This window comes from Ischnura elegans, chromosome 1, assembly GCF_921293095.1.
Source record: "Ischnura elegans chromosome 1, ioIscEleg1.1, whole genome shotgun sequence".
Classification (NCBI taxonomy): Eukaryota; Metazoa; Arthropoda; class Insecta; order Odonata; family Coenagrionidae; genus Ischnura; species Ischnura elegans.
Window position 1 is genome coordinate 88,393,631 of NC_060246.1, and position 20,147 is coordinate 88,413,777.

The window sequence follows — 20,147 nt, forward strand, 5'->3', positions numbered from 1 at the left end:
ATCCAATTCAAACCAGCCTCCGAGTGAAACACAGCGTGACTTTCTCATCTAACGGTATTCTCTGAATGTATTCATATCGTCAGCTGACCACTAAGCACAAATTGTCCCCATTTTTGAGAGCTTACTAGTGTTTATGAAATTAAAAAACTATACAGTTTCTTTTGGGATATAGAAGGAAACTTTGATTTATTTTTACGATATCACTGGCTCCAGTGCAGAATTATGGCTGGAAATATTGCATTTAGAATATTTTGTAGATTTTTTTGGAATTGCAGATTACAGTATATCCTGACTTTGCGCAAAAATCTCTAAGAATTGTCATGGGTACCGGGGAAGATTTTTAGGTTGAAATAAAATTAAATTAAAAAGATTCACGTCGCAATATTTTCCTAAAATTCCCTTGCTGAATGGGCCTCTGGGCTTTAATCCTGGCAGAAACGAACCAGTAAAAGATCAACATCAATTTTGTGGTCTTTTCGGCAATCTGGCTCCCCTTTTCCGCTTGCATTCCTCTTGCCTCTCATAGCGAGCTGTTGGGTGCCGCCATTTTTGGGCTAATCACTCGGCAAACTCCGTTGTCTCTCAACGCCTCATTGTAGTCCCCTTGGTGCTCCAAGCGACAAAATGCATGCTCCCTCACGGGTCCTGCTCCTGGAGACAAAGCTTGGTCATGCCAATCTGATGAAAGAGATTGGATGACAAATGAGTGGCTGAAGTACTAGCGTAGTGGCTCAAGTCAGTTGCGTTGACTGGGTTTGCCATGAGATACGAGCTTACTGGGTTTGGTAGGAGAGATTACTGAAAACTGAGCTCTTTTGCCGCCTTAGGCACACTTAATTAATTTTTAGTGAATTTATATCGTATTATAAGAATCAAACTCAATGACATCAACTTGGAAGAAGGCCAGCGTTGAGTTCATAGTAATATTCTCATTAATCATTAACTGTAAAAAATTAGTAAAGTAAATATTCCATTATTTTATTGAAAAAGTAAAAAATAATTTTTCTATTCTTTTTTTCTTCTAGGGCGTAGTTTGCAAGCCTTTGTTCGTAAACAACGTAGTTCGTAGCATATTAATGAGCTTTCAAATCGGCTGAGCTACTCAACAATTATACCTATGTTGACCATCCTTGTTTTCTTAAAAAGACCTCAGCTTCCATTGGCCCATTGATATCAGAAATCAAATTATATGTACAGTGAATAAAAAACTTCATGGTCTACATTTTTAATGAGATTTTTGTTTTAAATCCTGTAAGGAATATGAGCTATTCGCTGGGCAATTTCCGTTTTACCAGCATAATTTGACTTCCAATAGAGCATTCATTTGCTGTAAGCTCGGAATTGAAGAGCTTGAGTTTTATTTTTATCATGATTCCTGTATTATTAAAAGTATGATATCAATTTTTATCATAACGATATTCATTCCAAGGCAACCAAACACTTCAATGGGGAAAAGTTTGACAGCGCAGATTATTGATCGGGCGAATAGCATCATTGTACTGGTATAGACGCATGTAATAAGATAAATATGAGATTAAAGAGGGCCGACGTTATGCAAAATGAAACAATTTTCAACTCATGCATTCATCTCTTCTCGATATAAGACTGCCTTGCAAGAAATTAATGTGTATTTTTTTCATTTCTAGTCACACAAAAACCCTTAATTTCTGTGGAAAAATAAGCTTGTCAAGCCCTGCACCCCAAAAACAACTTGAATTTTAGCCATTTTTCATCATAAAATAACCTCTCTGAGGGTGTGGCAGACTGAAAAAATGTCACTTTGTCCTTTAAGGAGTTTCAATCAAACTGGGGCGTCTAAAAGAACAGGTTGCGTCTTAAGAACCGAGTTAGAAGGAAGAACATGTCTTATCTGCTGTTTAAGAGCGACCCGTATCCAGAAATAGAGAAAGAGAGAGAACTTTGGAAACTCAGCTTCTTATTTCTTTCTCTCTTTCACGTACATTCACTTGGAAAACGCTCAAAGTTTCCCGGAAACAACCACTCTTGGCTGAAGATCTTAGTTTCAATTTACTATGGTCAGCTTATAAAATTTCCTCCTCTTTTATTTCACCTCCACCCTTAAGCACTTTTGTTTAACCCTCTTAAGGTTCCTTTTCACGTATGCTGCCCAATAATTTACTCTTCCTTTGGTCATAGTTTTGCGTTTATTTAATTTTCCTCGAGACTCGGTAGAATCATCTGTCCCAACTTCTCTAGTGCTATCGTTCTTCATTCCTAGTCAGGACCAGTTAATCTTCCACAAGTGTAATCAATACCCAGAGCACCGGGTTGTGGAGATAGTTGGCGTGGAAAGCGTCTTGTTCACGGAAAATGTTGGATTTTCATTTGCAAACTGTTATTCCACTGCTATGATTTCCTGCGTTTGCGTGTTCTAACTCTCTAACTGGTTAAATCATCCTCAGAACTCTATTATAAACCTAAGTCCTAGATTAATATCCATCCACTTCATCAGTCAAATGTAAGTTTTTACGCTGACAGGGAGTAACTTTTCAGGAAATGCAAACTAGAATATAGAGAACATTTTACAAATCCTTATTAAGGTAAGAGATTGAATAAATAAGTATCGTATATCATAGCATGAATTGCTTCGTCTTTCTCATTGAATTCGCTTCTATTTCAAACATTCATTATAAATTCAAACTTAGCGCTACTTCATTTCGTGGCATTTAGAAATTATATTTTGTGTATGTATACATTTAGTAACTGTTAAGTCAATAAGTTTTATTACCCATTACCTTTTATCGGCTTTGATTTTTAATCTCCCAGCCAAAGGATTGATGTAAATATTATTGGCATTCACCCTTAAAACAATTATACTCATTCTGTAGGTCAAGATAATTTTGCCGCAATGAAATGACCTCAACGCCGCATATCAGTTGCTAAAACTTATCTCGAGTTCTTTTTTCTTTTGCGTAAAACTTTACCATTTTTTTACCTAACCCTCCACCGATGTAAAGCTCCATTTTTAAGAACCTATTGAATATCTTCATAAATTAAATGAAAAACTGTGAATGTTTTTGATTTTTTCAATAGATTTTTTGCTCAACCACTTTGAGGGTGGCTTCTTGAAAGTGTCCAGCATCCATGATGCTATTTTTACTGTTCCACAAATAATATTTTTCTAACGTGCCCGTACGGTTATAATTAATCATCAATGCCAGTAAAAAATATCTATTAAAACTATATGGTATGGTTTTTGGAGGAGGCGACTGACAGCTGAGGTCATTTGCGCCATGAGAGGGTATGGAAGGAAGGTTGGAGAGAAACCCGACGTCGGCATCAGCCTGCTCTTAACGAAAGGCGCCAAGGGGACCGCGGCTTAACGTCCCATCCGACGGTCATAGTGTTGCGCTTGAAATGTCCTCCACACAACATCCAAGCAGTGATCGGGCAGTCTGTGAAAATTCTCTGGCACCGCTGGGATTTGAACCCGAGCCCGGGGGGGGGGAGCCAACACTCTAGCCACCACACCAACCCGATCCTCCATTAAAAATAAATATCATTATTATAGGGGTAGCTGAGTAACTAATAAGAAATTTGAAGCTTAATTTATGATTCTTAAAGAAATCTGTATTTTAATAGTCCGAGAGTAAAAAAAGAGATACCTCCCGCCGAGGCATTCTTTTGATGCTGTATTCCAGGAATAACTTTTCTCCATACTTTAACGTAATGCGGGGCTCTCATGCAAAATAAGGACATCCACAAGCTTAAGTTCCTTGTTTTAGCCTAGAATAAACTGCGAATGAATAAGCACACATTAGTGAAGAAGGATACTCTGCCCTCTTGACCCTGACCTCCATTCTCTTCGCTATCTTTGCAGTATCTATGCAGTGTAGCCGCGTCTCTCACGCTTCACTGCCGCCTACTTGATTATCTCTTCAAACATTCGTCATTAGGTGCCTAGATCTCATGGCGAAAGGTGCCCAGTTTTCATGGCGCTAGGCTTTCGTAGTTCTTTATCTCATACGATGAAAGGATCCCTTCGTTTGAATTGCACTATTCCTAGGCCCTTCAGGGCCCGTTACGCTGTGAAAAAATAGCATATAGATAAATAACGATCCTCTAGACTTTAAAATCTAGTCGTCGTAGCAGTAGGATCTGTCATTAAGGAATTGGATGTTCGATTTTCTTTTAGGAGTCTTTCTCCGATGCGTGAAATATTCAACTGAGGCATAACACTGACTTTCATTATTGCCATGGTTTGAAAATAGAAGTAATGGCTAACTTAATGGGATTAAATTTCGATGAAAGTAAAACTTTTGTTGTCCTATATGACTGACTAAAGTATGATTAATTGACACATTTTTGTTTGGGGGCTCATATAATTTGAAGCAAGAGAGAATAACTTTATGATTTTTCCACGTATTGCTCACAGATGTACAGATGCAGGAAGCACAGAAACATAGAAAATAATTCATTGTATATACCAATGGAATAAAATTCTGGAATTGCGTCATGTCACAAGGGGTAAAAGAAAGGGTGCGGGAGGAAAGTAGGGTTTGGTAATAAAATTAACGCAGTTAACTGTGTCATAAGATAAATTTGCCTCGAAATTAAATATATCTGTTGCAGACTGCAAGGCAATTGAAACACGTGTAGCAGAGTTTTTTTTTAAATGAAATAAGTAGACCGTACGATATCCTTCCGCATAGGCGGATGTAGGAGGATAGATGGGGTTACAGGGGCACGTGCACCCCCAGACGCTTAAAAAATAGACAACATTTTTAATGCCTTTATCATTACGTTTGTTTTGTTTTGTGTATTACGAAGCCTCAATCATATAATTTCATACCAATAACTTTCATATTAAAATAAATAGAATATTTCGTACAATAATTGTTGTATCACTTTTTAATCTCAAGTATGAGAAGATCGTATTCCTGTTTTCCTACTCTTGTGTCCCTCCTCCCAGCCAGAAAAAATATCCTGGATCCGCCCTTGACCTTGTGCATATTGTCATCAATGCAAATGTTACTATCTTCCTGCCGCTAATTGCAATAGGTTTGGAGTACCTCTTTGCGAAAGCCTCCGGATATTTATATATCCTCCATGATTAAGAAAGACAATTACCATTTTTTTCCAAAGTATAATTGGCACATCCACCTTCCTTCATGACTGTACGGGTTAACGGGAATTTGAGGTGAGCTTCAGGCAAAACCGGACCCATGCAAATTTGGCCTCCGCGATGAGAACAGCGGGAAACCGCTACTCAGACGAGTCGTGCAAGGTGGCTGAGAGGCGTCCGCCTTTTAGATGGGCTGAGATAATGGGATGAGAGGAGTGAGCCCAAGGCAGTCTCTAATGGATGAATGTGTGTATCTGCTAGAGGGCAGAGCGCTCGTGTGACGTAGGAATAGAATTGGAGGGTTAAAAATATGTAATTAAGTCGGGGATGATAAGGGAGCTGCTGGAAAAGAGGTGAAGAGTAATCTCACTATGCTAAAGAGACTGTTGAGAGAGATTGGTGAAAAGACTTCATTCGCAGGTGCAAGTTTTACTGTGGAAAAAAGGGGGTCAATCACGAGATTCTCAATGGGAAACTATAGGCTAGTTTAGAATGAAAGTGAAATTTATCATATCTTTAATTTAGGGAACTTTCATTCGTTCTATCACTGTGCACAAAATAATACCAACCACAGTCATACAAAAACAACTTCATTTCAGGGAAATATACCTTCTTCCGTTTGAGTAACTAATGTGTTGCTAAGGCAAAGTATTTGTTGCAGTATCGTATGGAAAATTACTGCCCTTTTTTGAGGAAATTGACACTTACAATGTCGTTGCTTAGCAATGCATCCGAAATAATGCACTTGAGGTTATCCTCTTGGAATACTGAAAGGGTTAGCAATTACTGAGGGTCAACAAGCACTAGTGAGTAAAATTCGAAGGTCGTGTAAGTAAAAAAGGGAAAGAATCGATTCAATAATTATTTTAGACATTTAACAAAGAAAAATCGTATGACATGATAGAAAGAGAGAATAATGCAAAAATAGCAGCCGGGCATGTGTGTACAGAAACCGAGTGACGTAATAATTCCTGACAACTCTTGGAACAAAATGCCACTATGGTGATACATTTGTAGGCGCTGCCCTTTGTAGGTATGATAAAAAAAAAGATACACTTTTTTAAATTGCCAAGCTCATAAATTATCAAATTATTGTGCATAGGATCATTTTATGGCGCTTTTCCTTCATAAATGACTATCCTCGTACTTGCCAAACTTGACCGAGCTTACCAACGAGGGTCCCCTCCCGGCTAACTGGTTTCCGCCCCCAGGATGGCCATGCTCAGTTGGCACTAAACATTGCTTTTTGCTTAAATTCGAAAATAATTTAATTTCATAATATCACCCTCAATCCCTTCAGTAAATTTCAATGTTTATTTAATTGATCTGAAATGTCCTAATAGTGTGTATGTTAACCATCTGTACGAAGCTCTTTTAGCTCCTTAGAGAAGGTGCTAACTAACGTAAATATATGTCCTCTCTACTCGTTTCTCATCCAGTACATGTAATTTGGCAGCATCTGTAACAGATGTAATACTTAGTCCATCACAGTAATGATCTGACGCTGGCCACTGATTTGCATACGTTGGTTGGGAAAATTGCGACGTATCATTAACATACAGATAGATGTCTGCTTGATATCTGAGGATATCGTGCGGCGAGGAAACCAAGGGTAGTGAAGTTATGCACGTGAGCATTGCGGTCTTTCGTTGTTATGTGAAGAATTTGCACCCAGTGACGTCAAAAATGATTTATTTTACCCTTTTCTTAGCTCAAAAGTAGATATTGCTTGACTATACAGCGCATTATAGATACATAACAAGGAAAATGACATTATAGTGCTCTCAAAGATTTAAATATGCTAACAGAGGTGGTTTGGGCTAGAGATTTTGACCTGAGTCGCCTCCTGCCATCATGCCTTCGTTTTCCGTGTAAAAGAAAGTTAAAAATTCCATACGCAGGATAAAGTTAAAATGCAAATATTTCTCAAATAGGTTTGCACTCACCCAATTAATCATCACATTACTAATACTTAAATATTTTGTGCTCAATTTTATATTTTTAAAGTAAACGATGTAACAAGCTGTTCTCAGAAATGAAGATATGCTGAGAGCCTGGGTTTTAGACAGTGCTTTCCAGTATGACCTCTTCCTTAAAGTATACCCCTCTATGAGAAGTTCTATAAAGATAACGAATGGAGAAAGATGATCTGGGGGTGCTACTGCACCATCTTCCGGCTCGAGCGAGAGAATCAGCGAGCTCCGGCTGAGAACGAGAAAACACACATTATTATAATTCTTTTATATGGAGCGATGAAGCAAGGTATTTTAAATTGCCTATTCTCCGTAAAATTAATTTTTGATTGAAAATTCAATAAATTTTGTGTTGTCATTTTACCCTGCTTCTTATGTCGCCAGAATATCATATTATAATAGGGAAAGTCGAATTTCATCAAAGGGCATTTATGTAGCCACTCAATTAGTTCGGAAACTTTTTGAGTCAGAGCACAGAAAAATGTCAACAACACAAGCACTAAAAAGTTTTTTTTCAGGGAAAGATAACTTGTGCATCATAGATGCATTGCCCTAGCAAAATTTGATTCCAACATCACTCATCTTGAATCGCAGCTTCCTCGAGGAATAAAATCATTTCATAAAAAATTGCAGCGTATCGTTCACTTGCAAATAAATGTCTATGTGAGTTCTTTGTATTCGTTTTTATACTTTCACATTTCTGCATTTTACGCCTCGCATTTATGAAAACGTACGGAGTTGGGAAGAAAGGGATAAATGAGAAAGGGAGTAAAGTAAATGTTGTCAAATTTCAAACATACTGACTAGAGATGTTTTCTACTAGGTCTTTGAGTAAGGTGCCTATCGTAAAACATTTCCTCGTGTTCCAGGTGAACAGATTTTGAATAAGACTGAAAGAGGGTAACGTTCACAAGGAGGTAGACGCCTGCTTGGGATATGCCTTCTCTCGTCTACGAGAGAAGAATATTCTTTCGCCATATTTGTCTTTATTCTTTCATTAAAATGTGGCAAAATAGTTAGATAGAAAATAGACTGAAAAGATTAATTTTAGATCGATATTTTAATAAGGTTCCTTCCTTAAATTACGCCATCGCGAGCCCACGTATTTCACGCGAACGGGTCTTTTAAAGAGGCCGGCTGGAGAGGGATGGCAGAACTGCACCCATGGGTCGAGAGGAATGAGTGCACTTGCGACTAGTAATTGGGGACGAGGGTGCGACACTAGCGCCAGCCGCCTCCTCCTTGCACCACCACCCTCGCGACCCGAATCTACTCAATGAGGCCTTCCCCCTACGCCGCCAGAATGGATTTGATTGAGGAGCCGGAGCATGAGGCTTGTACGGCGGAGGAGCAAGCGAGGACGAAGAGTAGCAGCGAGAGGGTGTTTTATGGACCAATTCCACGGGCAATGGACTCTCGCGAGATAGGAGGGGATGCTTTAGAATCAGGCAAGTGAGGCGGCGGCGTGGGCAGTATACTACATCGGGAGAAGAACCGAGGGATAATGTCGAGCCGTGAAAAGAATTTGATGAGCAAGCAAAGTACCGCGGCGGAAGGTAGGAGGAAGAGGTGGCAAATGGGAAAGCGGGTTAGACCAGAAGTGAGGGAGTATGGCGTGTAATTAAGATTTTAGTCACGATGTTCTGATTGTGCCCGATAGTGTGAATGAATATCACCACTATTCCAGAGTGTAAAAGATTATTTACGTGTCATTGGTGTCGTGTAGTCAAGTGGGCACTAGACTTAAATACAGTTCTGTCTGTAAGTTTTATTTGACACCTTTGATGAAAAGGTAATTTTCCCGTTGCATTTTTGTGTTATTTTAATTTTATTATCTATTGGTAAAGTGGGCATAAGGAGGAAGATTATATAGGCAACAGCCTGGGTATTATTTGCAAAAATTAGTGAATCATGCACTTGAAAGATTCAAATGAATATTTCAATGCCCTAGGTATGCTTACTTGAAATATTTTTTTAAATAACACGATGGTCATATATAGTTTCCATTAGGTGTAGGAGTTGAGTAATTTTAACATGGTACTTAAAATAAGTTCATCCTTCTAATCAGAGGCCTCTAGCCCCATTTTGGTATTCGGGGGGGAGGGGTCGGTGCTCTCTTGACCTCCTCCTTTGTATTCATTCCATATTATATAGTTAAATTTATACAATTAAATTTACAAATGGAGAAATGCTATTGGGTGCCGCGGATATTCCCTCGTGCAATATTCATTGAGCTTATTCAGCCTACGGTATGTCATTTTTTTTTTGTTTTCCTCGCTTCAGGGGGCACGGACCCTTTGACCCCCTAATATACACCTCGATATTTTCTTGATACATATTATGATACTTATAGTGAATTTGCGTGAAATTATCAGGTAGAAATAATAATGAATGGCATATATTTCTAAATTTTTGGAAGAATTCAGGCACCAAGGTCTCAGTCATTTTCCTTAATGGGATAAAGTTATTAGGTATATGTTTCAGCTATTTCCAATGGTAGACATGCGCATTGACCTTAAAACCGTATTGCAAGATAGAATTTGTAGGTTATGTAAGTTTTGGTGTTTTTTCCTCGAATGAATAGATTAATTTTTTTCATCTTTAGAGTTATTGAGGAAGGATTTGAATTATCTCCTCGGCTATAGTATTTTTCAAGGCCATTTACCTTCGTTTTGGAACCGTGTAGCCTAATGCATCAGCACTGAAGGAAACTTCGACCGATTTTCAAGAACACAATCCTCCCTTAAGGCGATAAATTTTCGTCATCAAGTTAAATTATTCGAATGATGATCCGGTATTCTGTCGTGAGCGTTAATGGATTCCGGTGTCGATTGAAAGTTAACTGGCTATCAACTGAAGAAAATGGTACTCACGAATTTTTTTTTAGAATGCTGTACCAGGAAACGGATTTAGGAACATTGCCGGAAAGTAGTGAATTTCATGGGACCATAAACTCTTTGTGCATAAAGTTCAGTGCTGAATGACAGATGATGAAAGGTATAAAGCGATGAGCCTCGTCGCTTTACGAGAAAAGCATTTACTCCTTGGTGTCCCTATGTTGAGAGTGGCGGTGTTTTATTTTTCAAACCCGGTTTGCTTTCCTTTCCCTCCTCGCTCGAGAGTGCATCGATGATAAATTTAGCCACTCAAAAAGTACTGAAACTACTCGGCCCTCGGTCGTAAACCTCGGTGGAAAAAGCTCGGAATCGAGAAGATATAGCCGTGGCACCTGAGCCCTTATGCATCAAACGAGACTCTTCTTTTTATTGGATTAGCTTTTTATTGCCCATTTATTGGGGTATTATTGGATGTGAAGTAGAGAAAACCATTGTGAGGCTAAAGTGGGGCGGTATTGTTGTGGACACAATTGTGCTCCTCTTTCCATTATGAGCTTTGTCCTCCTTCGATTGCCTTCAAATTTTTCTCTAAATTTAAACGTTGCATTGGAAATAAATTTTAAAGAAATGATTATTTTGATTTAAATTATGAAATTTTTTCAGTGGACTGTATAATCCTATGGCCAAAGGAATGCAAGAGTTACCGATGCAGGTGATGTGACGGGGACTAGAGTGATGTTCCTACGTGCTATGTGCGCGGCTTTTAGTTTAAAACTGCCGAAGATATTATGACTAGCATGCACTCACAAAAAATAAAACTGCCACCAGGTATTGAGGTTTGCTTTCCCCTCTTGTGGCCATCACGAAAAAAACACATTATTGGCGCGATTATAAGCAATGGACATTTTGTATGTATAAAACTATGGATACCATGCATAATGTTTTTCCATGAGTAAATAAATATTGAATTATTTGCTATCAGCTTAACTTATTCTCTGATTATATTAATGATGCCAAGATGTAATAATTTAAACATTCTGAATGTGTCGAAGATTAATTAATGTCATTAAGTAATTGTTATTCCCTTACATGTTGAAATAACAATCTTTTTACCTACAATGCAAGCAAATGTTTTTTCTTAGGGGCTTCAAGCCCAAAAAATTTTAAACTGCAGATCCTTATGATTTTTTATTCGTATAGACATTTCAGATTTAAACTTCCTGACGGTTAAGTCCAACATCGAAAATACGTCAGTATGTAACCCTTAGAGATAAGAAGTGCATGCTTTAAGATAGATCGTTAATCCTTTTTCTCTTGATACTCAGCAAATCGTTTCCTGAAGAGATTTTACTCCTTGGCCGCAATAATAGTTACAAACAACATCCCTAAGGAAGCACTTACAAACTTACCCTTGACGTTTCAAAAAATTCGTCCCACTCGCGTCGAGCTAAAATTTCCTTTTGGTTTAACGCTAGTGGTTCAACGAGCGATCAAAGCCAGCATTTTGCCGGCAGCGCGATATAATGGGATCTCATTTGATTAGACCAAGCGGAGTAAAAGGGGTCGGAGTAGATCCGGAAGAGTGACAAGGCGACGGAAGGAGGGACAGGGGGAGGAGATTGCATATCGGAAGACAATGAAGGGTGGGGGAGAAAGTTCATGGCAGGGTAGGGTTCGAGGGATTTGTGGTAGCAGCTTTGAGATGGATGGTGTTTATGGTGGTTTGCGGTGATGGAGAGAGGGGGTGGGCGTTTTATTAGGCCCCCAAGCCGAGCTGTATGAACAGCGGTGGCGGACATGAGAGGTCTCCGGGACGACGGAGACAATGAGACGTTGGAGAGGGGATGGTTTTTGCGTCATTCAAAGCTCTCCCGTGTTACACGCGGCGTTGCTCTAGGATGCAAATCTAGTCTTCGCATGCAAGGACCAAGAAACAGATATAAGCGTGAATACCACCGCTTCCATTCTAGTGTGGCTCCTCTTGCTTCTGAAACAGTACTATAAAGCTAGGTGACGGTTAACCTCCTTCCCACTCGGGGAGTGTGAGGAGTACGTCGGCTCTTTTCTTACTTTAATTTGCTCATCGCACCCTTTTCTTTTGAAATATACACTTATATAGCTCTGAAAAATGTAATTCTATGCAGTAAATTAAGTTTCTGTTCCTATATTTTTATATTTTGTCTCTCATGTCCTGGTGGACGCGAGAAATCATTCTACATCTCTAGCGGGTCTCTATCTCTGTTTTCAACTAATTATCACAATGCCAGTTTTCAATAAATTGCAAAAGACATCAAAGACCTCCATCTTGCAAATAATTTGGCGATAGTCCCAGCCACCGTTATTTGATACTGAAATAGTTGCCGAATCTTACTGCCCACAATCATGTGAACAAGTATGTATTCATTATGCTATTGGCAGAGAATGTTTTCAAAACAACGCTTTGCCGAGTTTATTTTTCTTATCGTATCATTATTATTTCTCATTCGTCGAACATAACATGGGAGAGTGCTCCAATTTTTTTCTCTTTTCTGTTGATGATACGTTTCATTTACTCTGCCATCCTCTTGTACTGCAAATATTGTTTTCTGTTCCTAATGCCTCAACAAATTGAAGCCGTTTTCTTCACTATCGCTCCCAGAACCATAGGAAGTCTCTTCATCTAAATTAGTTGGGGACTCGATTCTGAAGCCCAGAGACCATGATGTACATGCGATGTCCATTTTGTGATGAGTTATTGTAATCGTCGCAGGTGTTGAGGATTTTTCACCGTCACCGACTATCGTGGAAAAAATCCGCGGAGGGTGAACCATTTAGTCGACTTTTCTCCGGCCTCCTTGTTCCTCCATTGTTTCTCGGGGCATCCCCCAACTCTCCCTTTTAATTTATCTTCCAGCCTCCACCCCTTCGTCCATCCCTTCCATTAAAGGTACTCAAGCCAACATTTCCACCCCGAGCGTTTCCATTTGTTAGCCTCCTCTTCCTCTTGCCCCTCCTTCTTCCGCTTATCTCCTTTCGTCGGTTCCCCTGCTACCTTCTATAATTGAGCCATTATTCCTCATAATGTGCCCAATTTTTTCTCCACTTCTTCCTTATCATAACCCGGGAATGATTCTCCACTCCTGCGACGCCTGTGAACATCTGTTAAAGAATTTGCCGCACACCTTGTCTACGATTCATCTTTCTCTCCTAAAGAAAAGTACCTAAGTAAGAAATCAGTTGAGCTCAAAAAAACTAATTCGGAGCTAATTTTTACAAATATGAGTGCATAGCGTCGTAAAGTGGTTTTTTTTTTTTGCTTGTCGCTCTCTTATGGATCCCTTCAAACAACTTCCATGGTGAAGGAAACACACTGCATGCGTTGCACATCTTGTCATTTCTAGCTGTTGCTATTAATTTTCGGCGTCGTCGAGCCCTATCAATTTCCTAGCTCCAAAACCTCAGAGCGCTACCCTTGTTTGAATAAGAGGGCTTAGCATGGTGCACGAAAGGTTGTGTAAGAATATCTGACAAATTTCTTTTCACGGTAAAGAAAATGGAGTTTCGCATTTTGGAAAATCAGTAACGAGTGCACTCATTACAGACATTTTTATGCAATTTTTTTCAAAATAGCATTAGAGAGTATCCGCAGGACTCAAGTGAAGGAAAAATAATGCTATCTTTTTAGGTTTCAGTCGCAATGGGTTTGAGTGTGCTAGTATAGGATGACCTTAGGGACGATAATGTGATGAAATTAAGGTGGATGAGAAATTTGCCGTTGGAGAAAAGGATCCTAGGGTTCGTGAAAGGATTTGGATATGATGGGTGAGTTATGGGACCAAGAAGGTCTAGCAAAGAAACCGTGTAACGCGGCTATCCGTTAAAATTTAGTCTAGTCTTTCTCTGCAGCAAGGATGAATGTACCTTGGTTGGAAGCTCGGGGCTCCAAAATTATAGGACCAAAATTATGGGGGTGTGGTAACGGTTTCATGAAGGTAAATCTGCAGTTTCTATCTTAAAAGACGGTCATAACTTTAATATTAATGAATTATTTTTTCGAAGAATTGGTTCAAAATTCTGTGAAATTTAAACTTAATGAAATGATTTTTAGGGTCGGTTTCATGTTTTTTTGCGTTAACCAAGACTATCCACTATCGCACTTCATATAAACTGTTTACCTACAATAGAAGTCTTCATAAACTCTGGTTTTCATTCTACGCCAAAATATAACCAGACATAATAAAACCGCCTACTAATGTTTTTTCCATAATCGTTTTTTGTTTCTCGCTCAATCCCATGCTATTTTTTATATTATTTTATATATTAACTTGAAAGAAGGTGTTTTAAAGGCAGGAGTAATTTCTATTTGGAGAGGTCGTGGGTATTATCGAGTAGAATCACTTAAATGTAAACTGTGCCTATAATCTGGTGGTATTTTGTTGCCGTGCCTACCCAATTCATTGTCCTAAGCCTTGAGTTATCGGAGATTTGTTGACTGAGTCGATATTTTTCGTATATTTATATGGAATCGTAGAGAAAAGAATTTCTTTGAGTGACTCCTCCGAAGATAACTTTTCGCGCTCCAGAGGTAAAATATGTGTCAAGTTTTTTCGGTCAGGTTACCGTTGCGATAGCGCGCTTATAGAATGCGTCAACGATACGACCAGTTTACTTCTTTTCAATAAACAGAATCGACATTTCATCCACATCCCTGTATTCATAAAATGTTCCTATTTGTAAATATTTGCATTGAAAATCCCTTCGGTAGGTGATTCAATGGCAGAAACTGGATAAAAATGATTTATATGCTTCGAGTAACGCGCATCGCGCGGTATTCGATTATTCCCTACTTGGTGCCAAAAAATATCTATTCTTAGCTATCTTCTTCTTATTTTACATTATTGCAAACAGCGTTTTTTTTTATCACAATTCCTGATTTTTTCCATGATTAAAATGAATCAACGTGTTTATTGTAGGGGGCATTGGGCCACAAAGTGACAAAAATCACATTATCATTTTTCGTGTTTTTTTCCAATTGATATAATGTATTACTATCTTGTCAGCTGATAACTTCACTATTTTCTACACATTATTTTCTGCTTGCATTGGTGTAATATAAATTTGGATATAGTTCTTAAGTTATATTACATAAATCCATGCAAGCGTCTCAATGTGGCCCAATGTTTGGCCACAATGAGGCATGGTAATTAACACAAGAATTATACATTTTAATAGCTATTTATTATAAACTTTACTCATACGGGAAGTTTATCTCACAAATAAACCTTTTTTACGTTTAAAATAACGATGATAAGGTTATAATACTCCATATTAAAGTTATCAATTTAAAGTTAACAGCAAACTTGTAAAAGGAATGGAGCATTGTTGTGTTACCCATTGATGAAGGTTTTGGCAAAATTATTATATCAAAAAGTCTAATCTATGTAACATATAAGATAAGAGGAAAATAAGAAAACACATTATTTTTTTATTAAATTATTTTCTTTATTTTTTTATGCCAGCATTAATGTTAGCTGGAGTCACAGCCTTCTCATAATCAATTCCAACACAATGAGAAACTTGATAAATGGTTATTGGTTTGCCTGGATGGTGTAAAAGTCACCTTTAAGAAGCTGATCAATTTTTTAGTTCGGAAAAAATTGTTACTTAAAACTTCAATAGATCTTGTCATCTCTAAGAATTTTTCAAGTTTAGCAATATCTTAAGTTTCATTTATTAGCTTCCATCTATAAGTTTTGAGTTTTAAATACAGTACAATATCATGGGTCACACACAGGCAACTGAGATCTGTCTCATTGTGACCCAATGTGCAGCCTTTGATTGTTTTGATCATACAGCTTGTTTCAAGAGTGATAAAGTTAATGTAAATATATCGAAATATTACCTTTCTCTCAATAATACTTTACTATGAAATATCAAACTATTAATTTACCTGAGTCGTAATTGGCAATGAAAAACGGCAGTATTTTACCTTTTGCTCTATAAAACAATGAAAGTGCATCAATCTGCAATAGAGTGATGGCATCCGTACGCAAAGTGGAAGCATGGTTAATAATGAGCTTTATGCTAATCCCAAAAGATAATAGCACCTTTCACACAACCCCAAAGCAATATATGCTCACTGTCTCGAAGTGGCCCATGTCTCATTGTGGCCCAATCTCCCCTACCTAATATTTCTTGCAGGAATTATAAGAAATCATTTTATTTACAAAGTATCCTCCTTTGCACTGTGCTCTGGTTTATGTTGATTTTTTATTCTTATTCAGTTATACGTAAATTGTGTGTAACTATCATGCTTAGGGTAGAATTAACATGTCGTTTCATAGCAATTTTTCCGCGTTATTATTTTTATTATCACTTGTAAACTACTTCTTTAATCTCTTGCCAAAGTCTTTATTCTTATACGACCAATAACTCAATGCATACCTTCCACATGTTCTGTCATGAAGTAGATACGTGTTCGATCACCAGGAGAAATTCAGTTACCTTTCTCATCCGAATCGATTCAGTGGCTTTTTATCATGCTTTAAATTCAACATTATGAATTCAAAGCGCGCAAAGTTGCTCACCGTAAGAATTGTTGCTTAAGAAAACATATCGCGTAAAGTTAAAGGTAAACTCTCAAAGGTAAACCCTTGTCTTCCACGCGGAAGTTGAAGTCAACGTTAAATAAACCCTCAGTCCAATGCCTGCCAGATAGTAGGTTGAAGGGGTATTAAATTGGAACCCAGTTCCCTCTACAGGAACCAGCATATCCTCTTCGTGGCATCTTTGACTCATTGGAATTGAAAACTTTATTAGCTGCCAAGCGGTGTAATTACGGCAGATCACTCTTGAGTGAATGAGGTTCGTTATATCTCGTGTGAAGCGCAACCATTTCCCCTGTTCTAATTAAATTTCCCTCCCTCTCTTTTACCCCCTCTTCAGAGGATTTGCCGCATGAGAGGATGGTCCCCTGGCACTGCAAAGCACCAGGAGACGCGGGAACTTCTCCTGAAGGTTTGGGACGGCCTAAGGCACCGGGCTGATGCCAACAGAGATGGACAGGTAAGCATGAAAAATTAAGCGATACTGGCTACAAAATGTAGAAGTCTATTGATTGGATAAAGAGTCGTTCTAATTTTTGTGTCAGCCAGTCAGTACTCTATCTAGAGGGAGCATTTTTAGTGGTTACAGACCGAGAATTTCTGTATTATCTGCTTCAGATCAATATTATTTCGTTTTTGACTTCCTCCGTCCTTAATCCCCAAATTTTATTCCTATTATTAACGTCAGTATGAAAATTATTCAGTTATATAAGCTAATTTATAGTCTTTGTCGTGTTTTATTCTGTTTTTAACTGTCATTTAGCATTAAATTACTATGCAAACATATGAAGAGGATTTTTCTGTACTTATAAAATTATCTTCTGTTTTCAGACCTTTGGTTCCTATTTTCTTTGTTACCATATTTCGAATGAGTAAACTTGTAACATGTCGATTCAGATGGTTCATATTTTTTTTTTTGGAATTTTCGGAAATGGGTAATAGTGAAAAAAATTACCCATATGGAGTACTTTCTATAGGCTTCACTATGTAGAATAAGGATAGTTTTTATTTCTGTGCTCAATATTTTCAAATTTATGATAATATATGTTTAAAAATTAGTGTCAGCGGTTTAGTAGGTGTATTCAATTACAATTGAATGTTATACTGTCCAAATAATATGTTGCCGCTTTTTTGGCCTTGAGAATTTGTGTCAATACTAATACGACAGCGAGTACATTTCATGATTTTACACAGCAATAATGTTAGAGAAATTTAAGTTTGTTCATTTGAAGTGGAATTTATTAAATTGGTTAAAATTTGATTGTTTTAACTCATGTCTCAGTAATTAATCGCTGCCCATGCCAGCTATTATGCCTAGTCTGTAGGAACTTCGCACGGTAGAACTTGACACTGCTCTGCGTGAGTATGGCATAGGAAGCATTACTGGAGATCTACTTGCTTACTCTGACTTGAAGCGGCTTGATTAGACTTGATTAGCCATTAGTTGGACTAAGCTGACTTTTGACCTTTTATTTCATAAATTGTCAGTTTCGAGGTTAAAGCAAAATCAATACAGATGGTTTGCCATAGAAAGTATAAATAAATAGTCTCTAAAGAACCAATTGCCACAGAATACGGTCTTCACATTGGAAAAAAGCCAATTACGTCAATTTAAGGTGTCTTTGACGGCAAAATTCAGCAATTTAAGTATTCCGGAACTAGGCACGTTGATAACTATACGGAGTCACCCGCAACTTTTGCGAAAATTCCTCAGATAAAAAAATCGGTGGCCTTGACCGGGATTCGAACCCGGAACTCCCGTTTTACAGTAGAGTGTTTTAGGTCGTTAAAATACCGAAGCGTCATTCCAATCTTCTACGGTAAGTCCACTAATTCCCATCCGAGTTCGAATACCGGTCAGGGCGAATAACTTTATCACTGTAGAAGTTTCGCACTCTAGGATTCAGGTTTTTATCGCTGTAAGCATCAAACACTGCGGGAAGCGCATTTTAGAATCAATTCCTTTCCTCCCATGTTATACGTGAGGGTAACGTCCATCAGTTTTGATGCGAAACGAGCTCATTTTTGCTCTCTTTGTTCAGTACGTTTCTCTTACAATTTCCCTCTTCTCTCACGTTTTTCAGGTCAGCCACGAAGAGTGGTGCTCCATGTGGGACGAGTACGCCAGGGACACGGACCGAGCACTAGAATGGCAGCACTCGTACATGAACTTCATGTTCGACCTCGAGGACACGTCCGGTAAGCCATCCAGGACCTCTGACCGCTGAATAAGAGAACGCCGGACTGCATAAAAAATGCAATCTACTGTCGGGTGCCCAACCTCCCCGCTCGGTGCTCTGGTTATCCAGTCAGCCATGGCTTTCCCGTCATTGGTAACCTGCTTTCCATAGTCCTCGAACGCTTGAACAAATAATGAGGAGCAATTGTTAACGAGACTCTCCAGGAGATGGATTATTTACCGCATTAAAAGATTAGATTGCACGGAAAAGAGCCACTTGATTGAAAGCAGGACTTGCGTTGACGGCGAATCGATGTTTTATTCAACACCCCGGAATTCGAAGGCATGGTAGACGAGAAAGGGATGGGATTCATAGGTTTGTGAGGGAAAATTTGAATCCATGGCTCATAATCGGATAAGATGAGGCCGGAGAAATCAAAATATATGTTAGTTTGGCTTAACGATGAAAATAATATGCTTATTTAATTCTATATTAGAAAATAAAACCGGTATTTGATAAGAATTTTTCATCGGCATTCATTCCTTGAGAATATGAAATAAACTTTATCAATCGCCCATTTTATAAGATTACCCATCCATGATAAATAACTCTCGTAAGTTTTCAATAAAAGTTTCTATTTCAAAATTTCAATAATAAGTGCTTATATGCTTTAAGTTTTCACTTTTCTTTTAGTAATTTCAATTTTACCCAAGTAGATGCTGCTTGATCTTTATTTCGTTAGGAAGCATTACTTCCTCTCCTACAGGCGCCGGAATATTCGCGCCTGCAAAATCCTCCTTCCTAATTCGCCCGAATCAAGAAAAGAATCTTTCTACATCTCATAAAATTGGCGATTTCTTCATAATAGTAGCATTTCCACTAAATTTGTATTGGAGAAGATAAAAAATTCGAGTGCCACGTAACGTAATACGACGTCGTAGGAAGGGTCAAGAACTAGCATAAAATTGTATCAATTGATTTTTGGATACCCCTTAAGGAAGCCCAACCTTTGCTGGAAAGTGTTGTTGCATACCTTCGCAGCGGCGGATCCAGGATAGGGCCAAAAGGGGTTTGGGTGGGGATAATCTTGCAGCAATACTGGTGGTCCGAAAAAATTACCATTCTATCTGGTGCAAATTGGATACCCAAGGGGGGGGCTGTAGCCCCCTGACGACCCCCTCCCCACACAGATCCGCTACTGTGCCTTCGTATGACCCATTTTCGTAGCTTAACATTATAATTTACGCTCCTAAAATTTTCAGTGCACAGTAAGGAAAGGACGAATCTGTGCAGGCATAATGAGACTTTTTTCATAGTATGTGCGAGGAGGACAGTATAGTGGAAAATGGCAGAAGGTTAAAATCAGAAGATAAAAACCTTTTTAGCTGCATTTTTATCCTATGAATTGCGACTTGTACCATCTTCCTTTTCATCCTTCGTGATTTCGTGGTAAACTATCACTTTTAATTTACTTTATAGATTCCAAA

General features: G+C 38.4%; 1 protein-coding gene across 1 annotated transcript in view; it reads left to right on the forward strand.

Annotated features, from left to right (window-relative positions):
• LOC124165468 (calexcitin-2) overlaps positions 1-20,147 on the forward strand; it is a 288,439-nt gene that overhangs the window by 261,249 nt on the left and 7,043 nt on the right. Inside the window, exons 4-5 of the mRNA XM_046542904.1 lie at positions 16,821-16,940; positions 18,565-18,679. Of these exons, the coding sequence (XP_046398860.1) occupies positions 16,821-16,940; positions 18,565-18,679 (235 nt within the window). The remainder of the gene's footprint in view (positions 1-16,820; positions 16,941-18,564; positions 18,680-20,147) is intronic.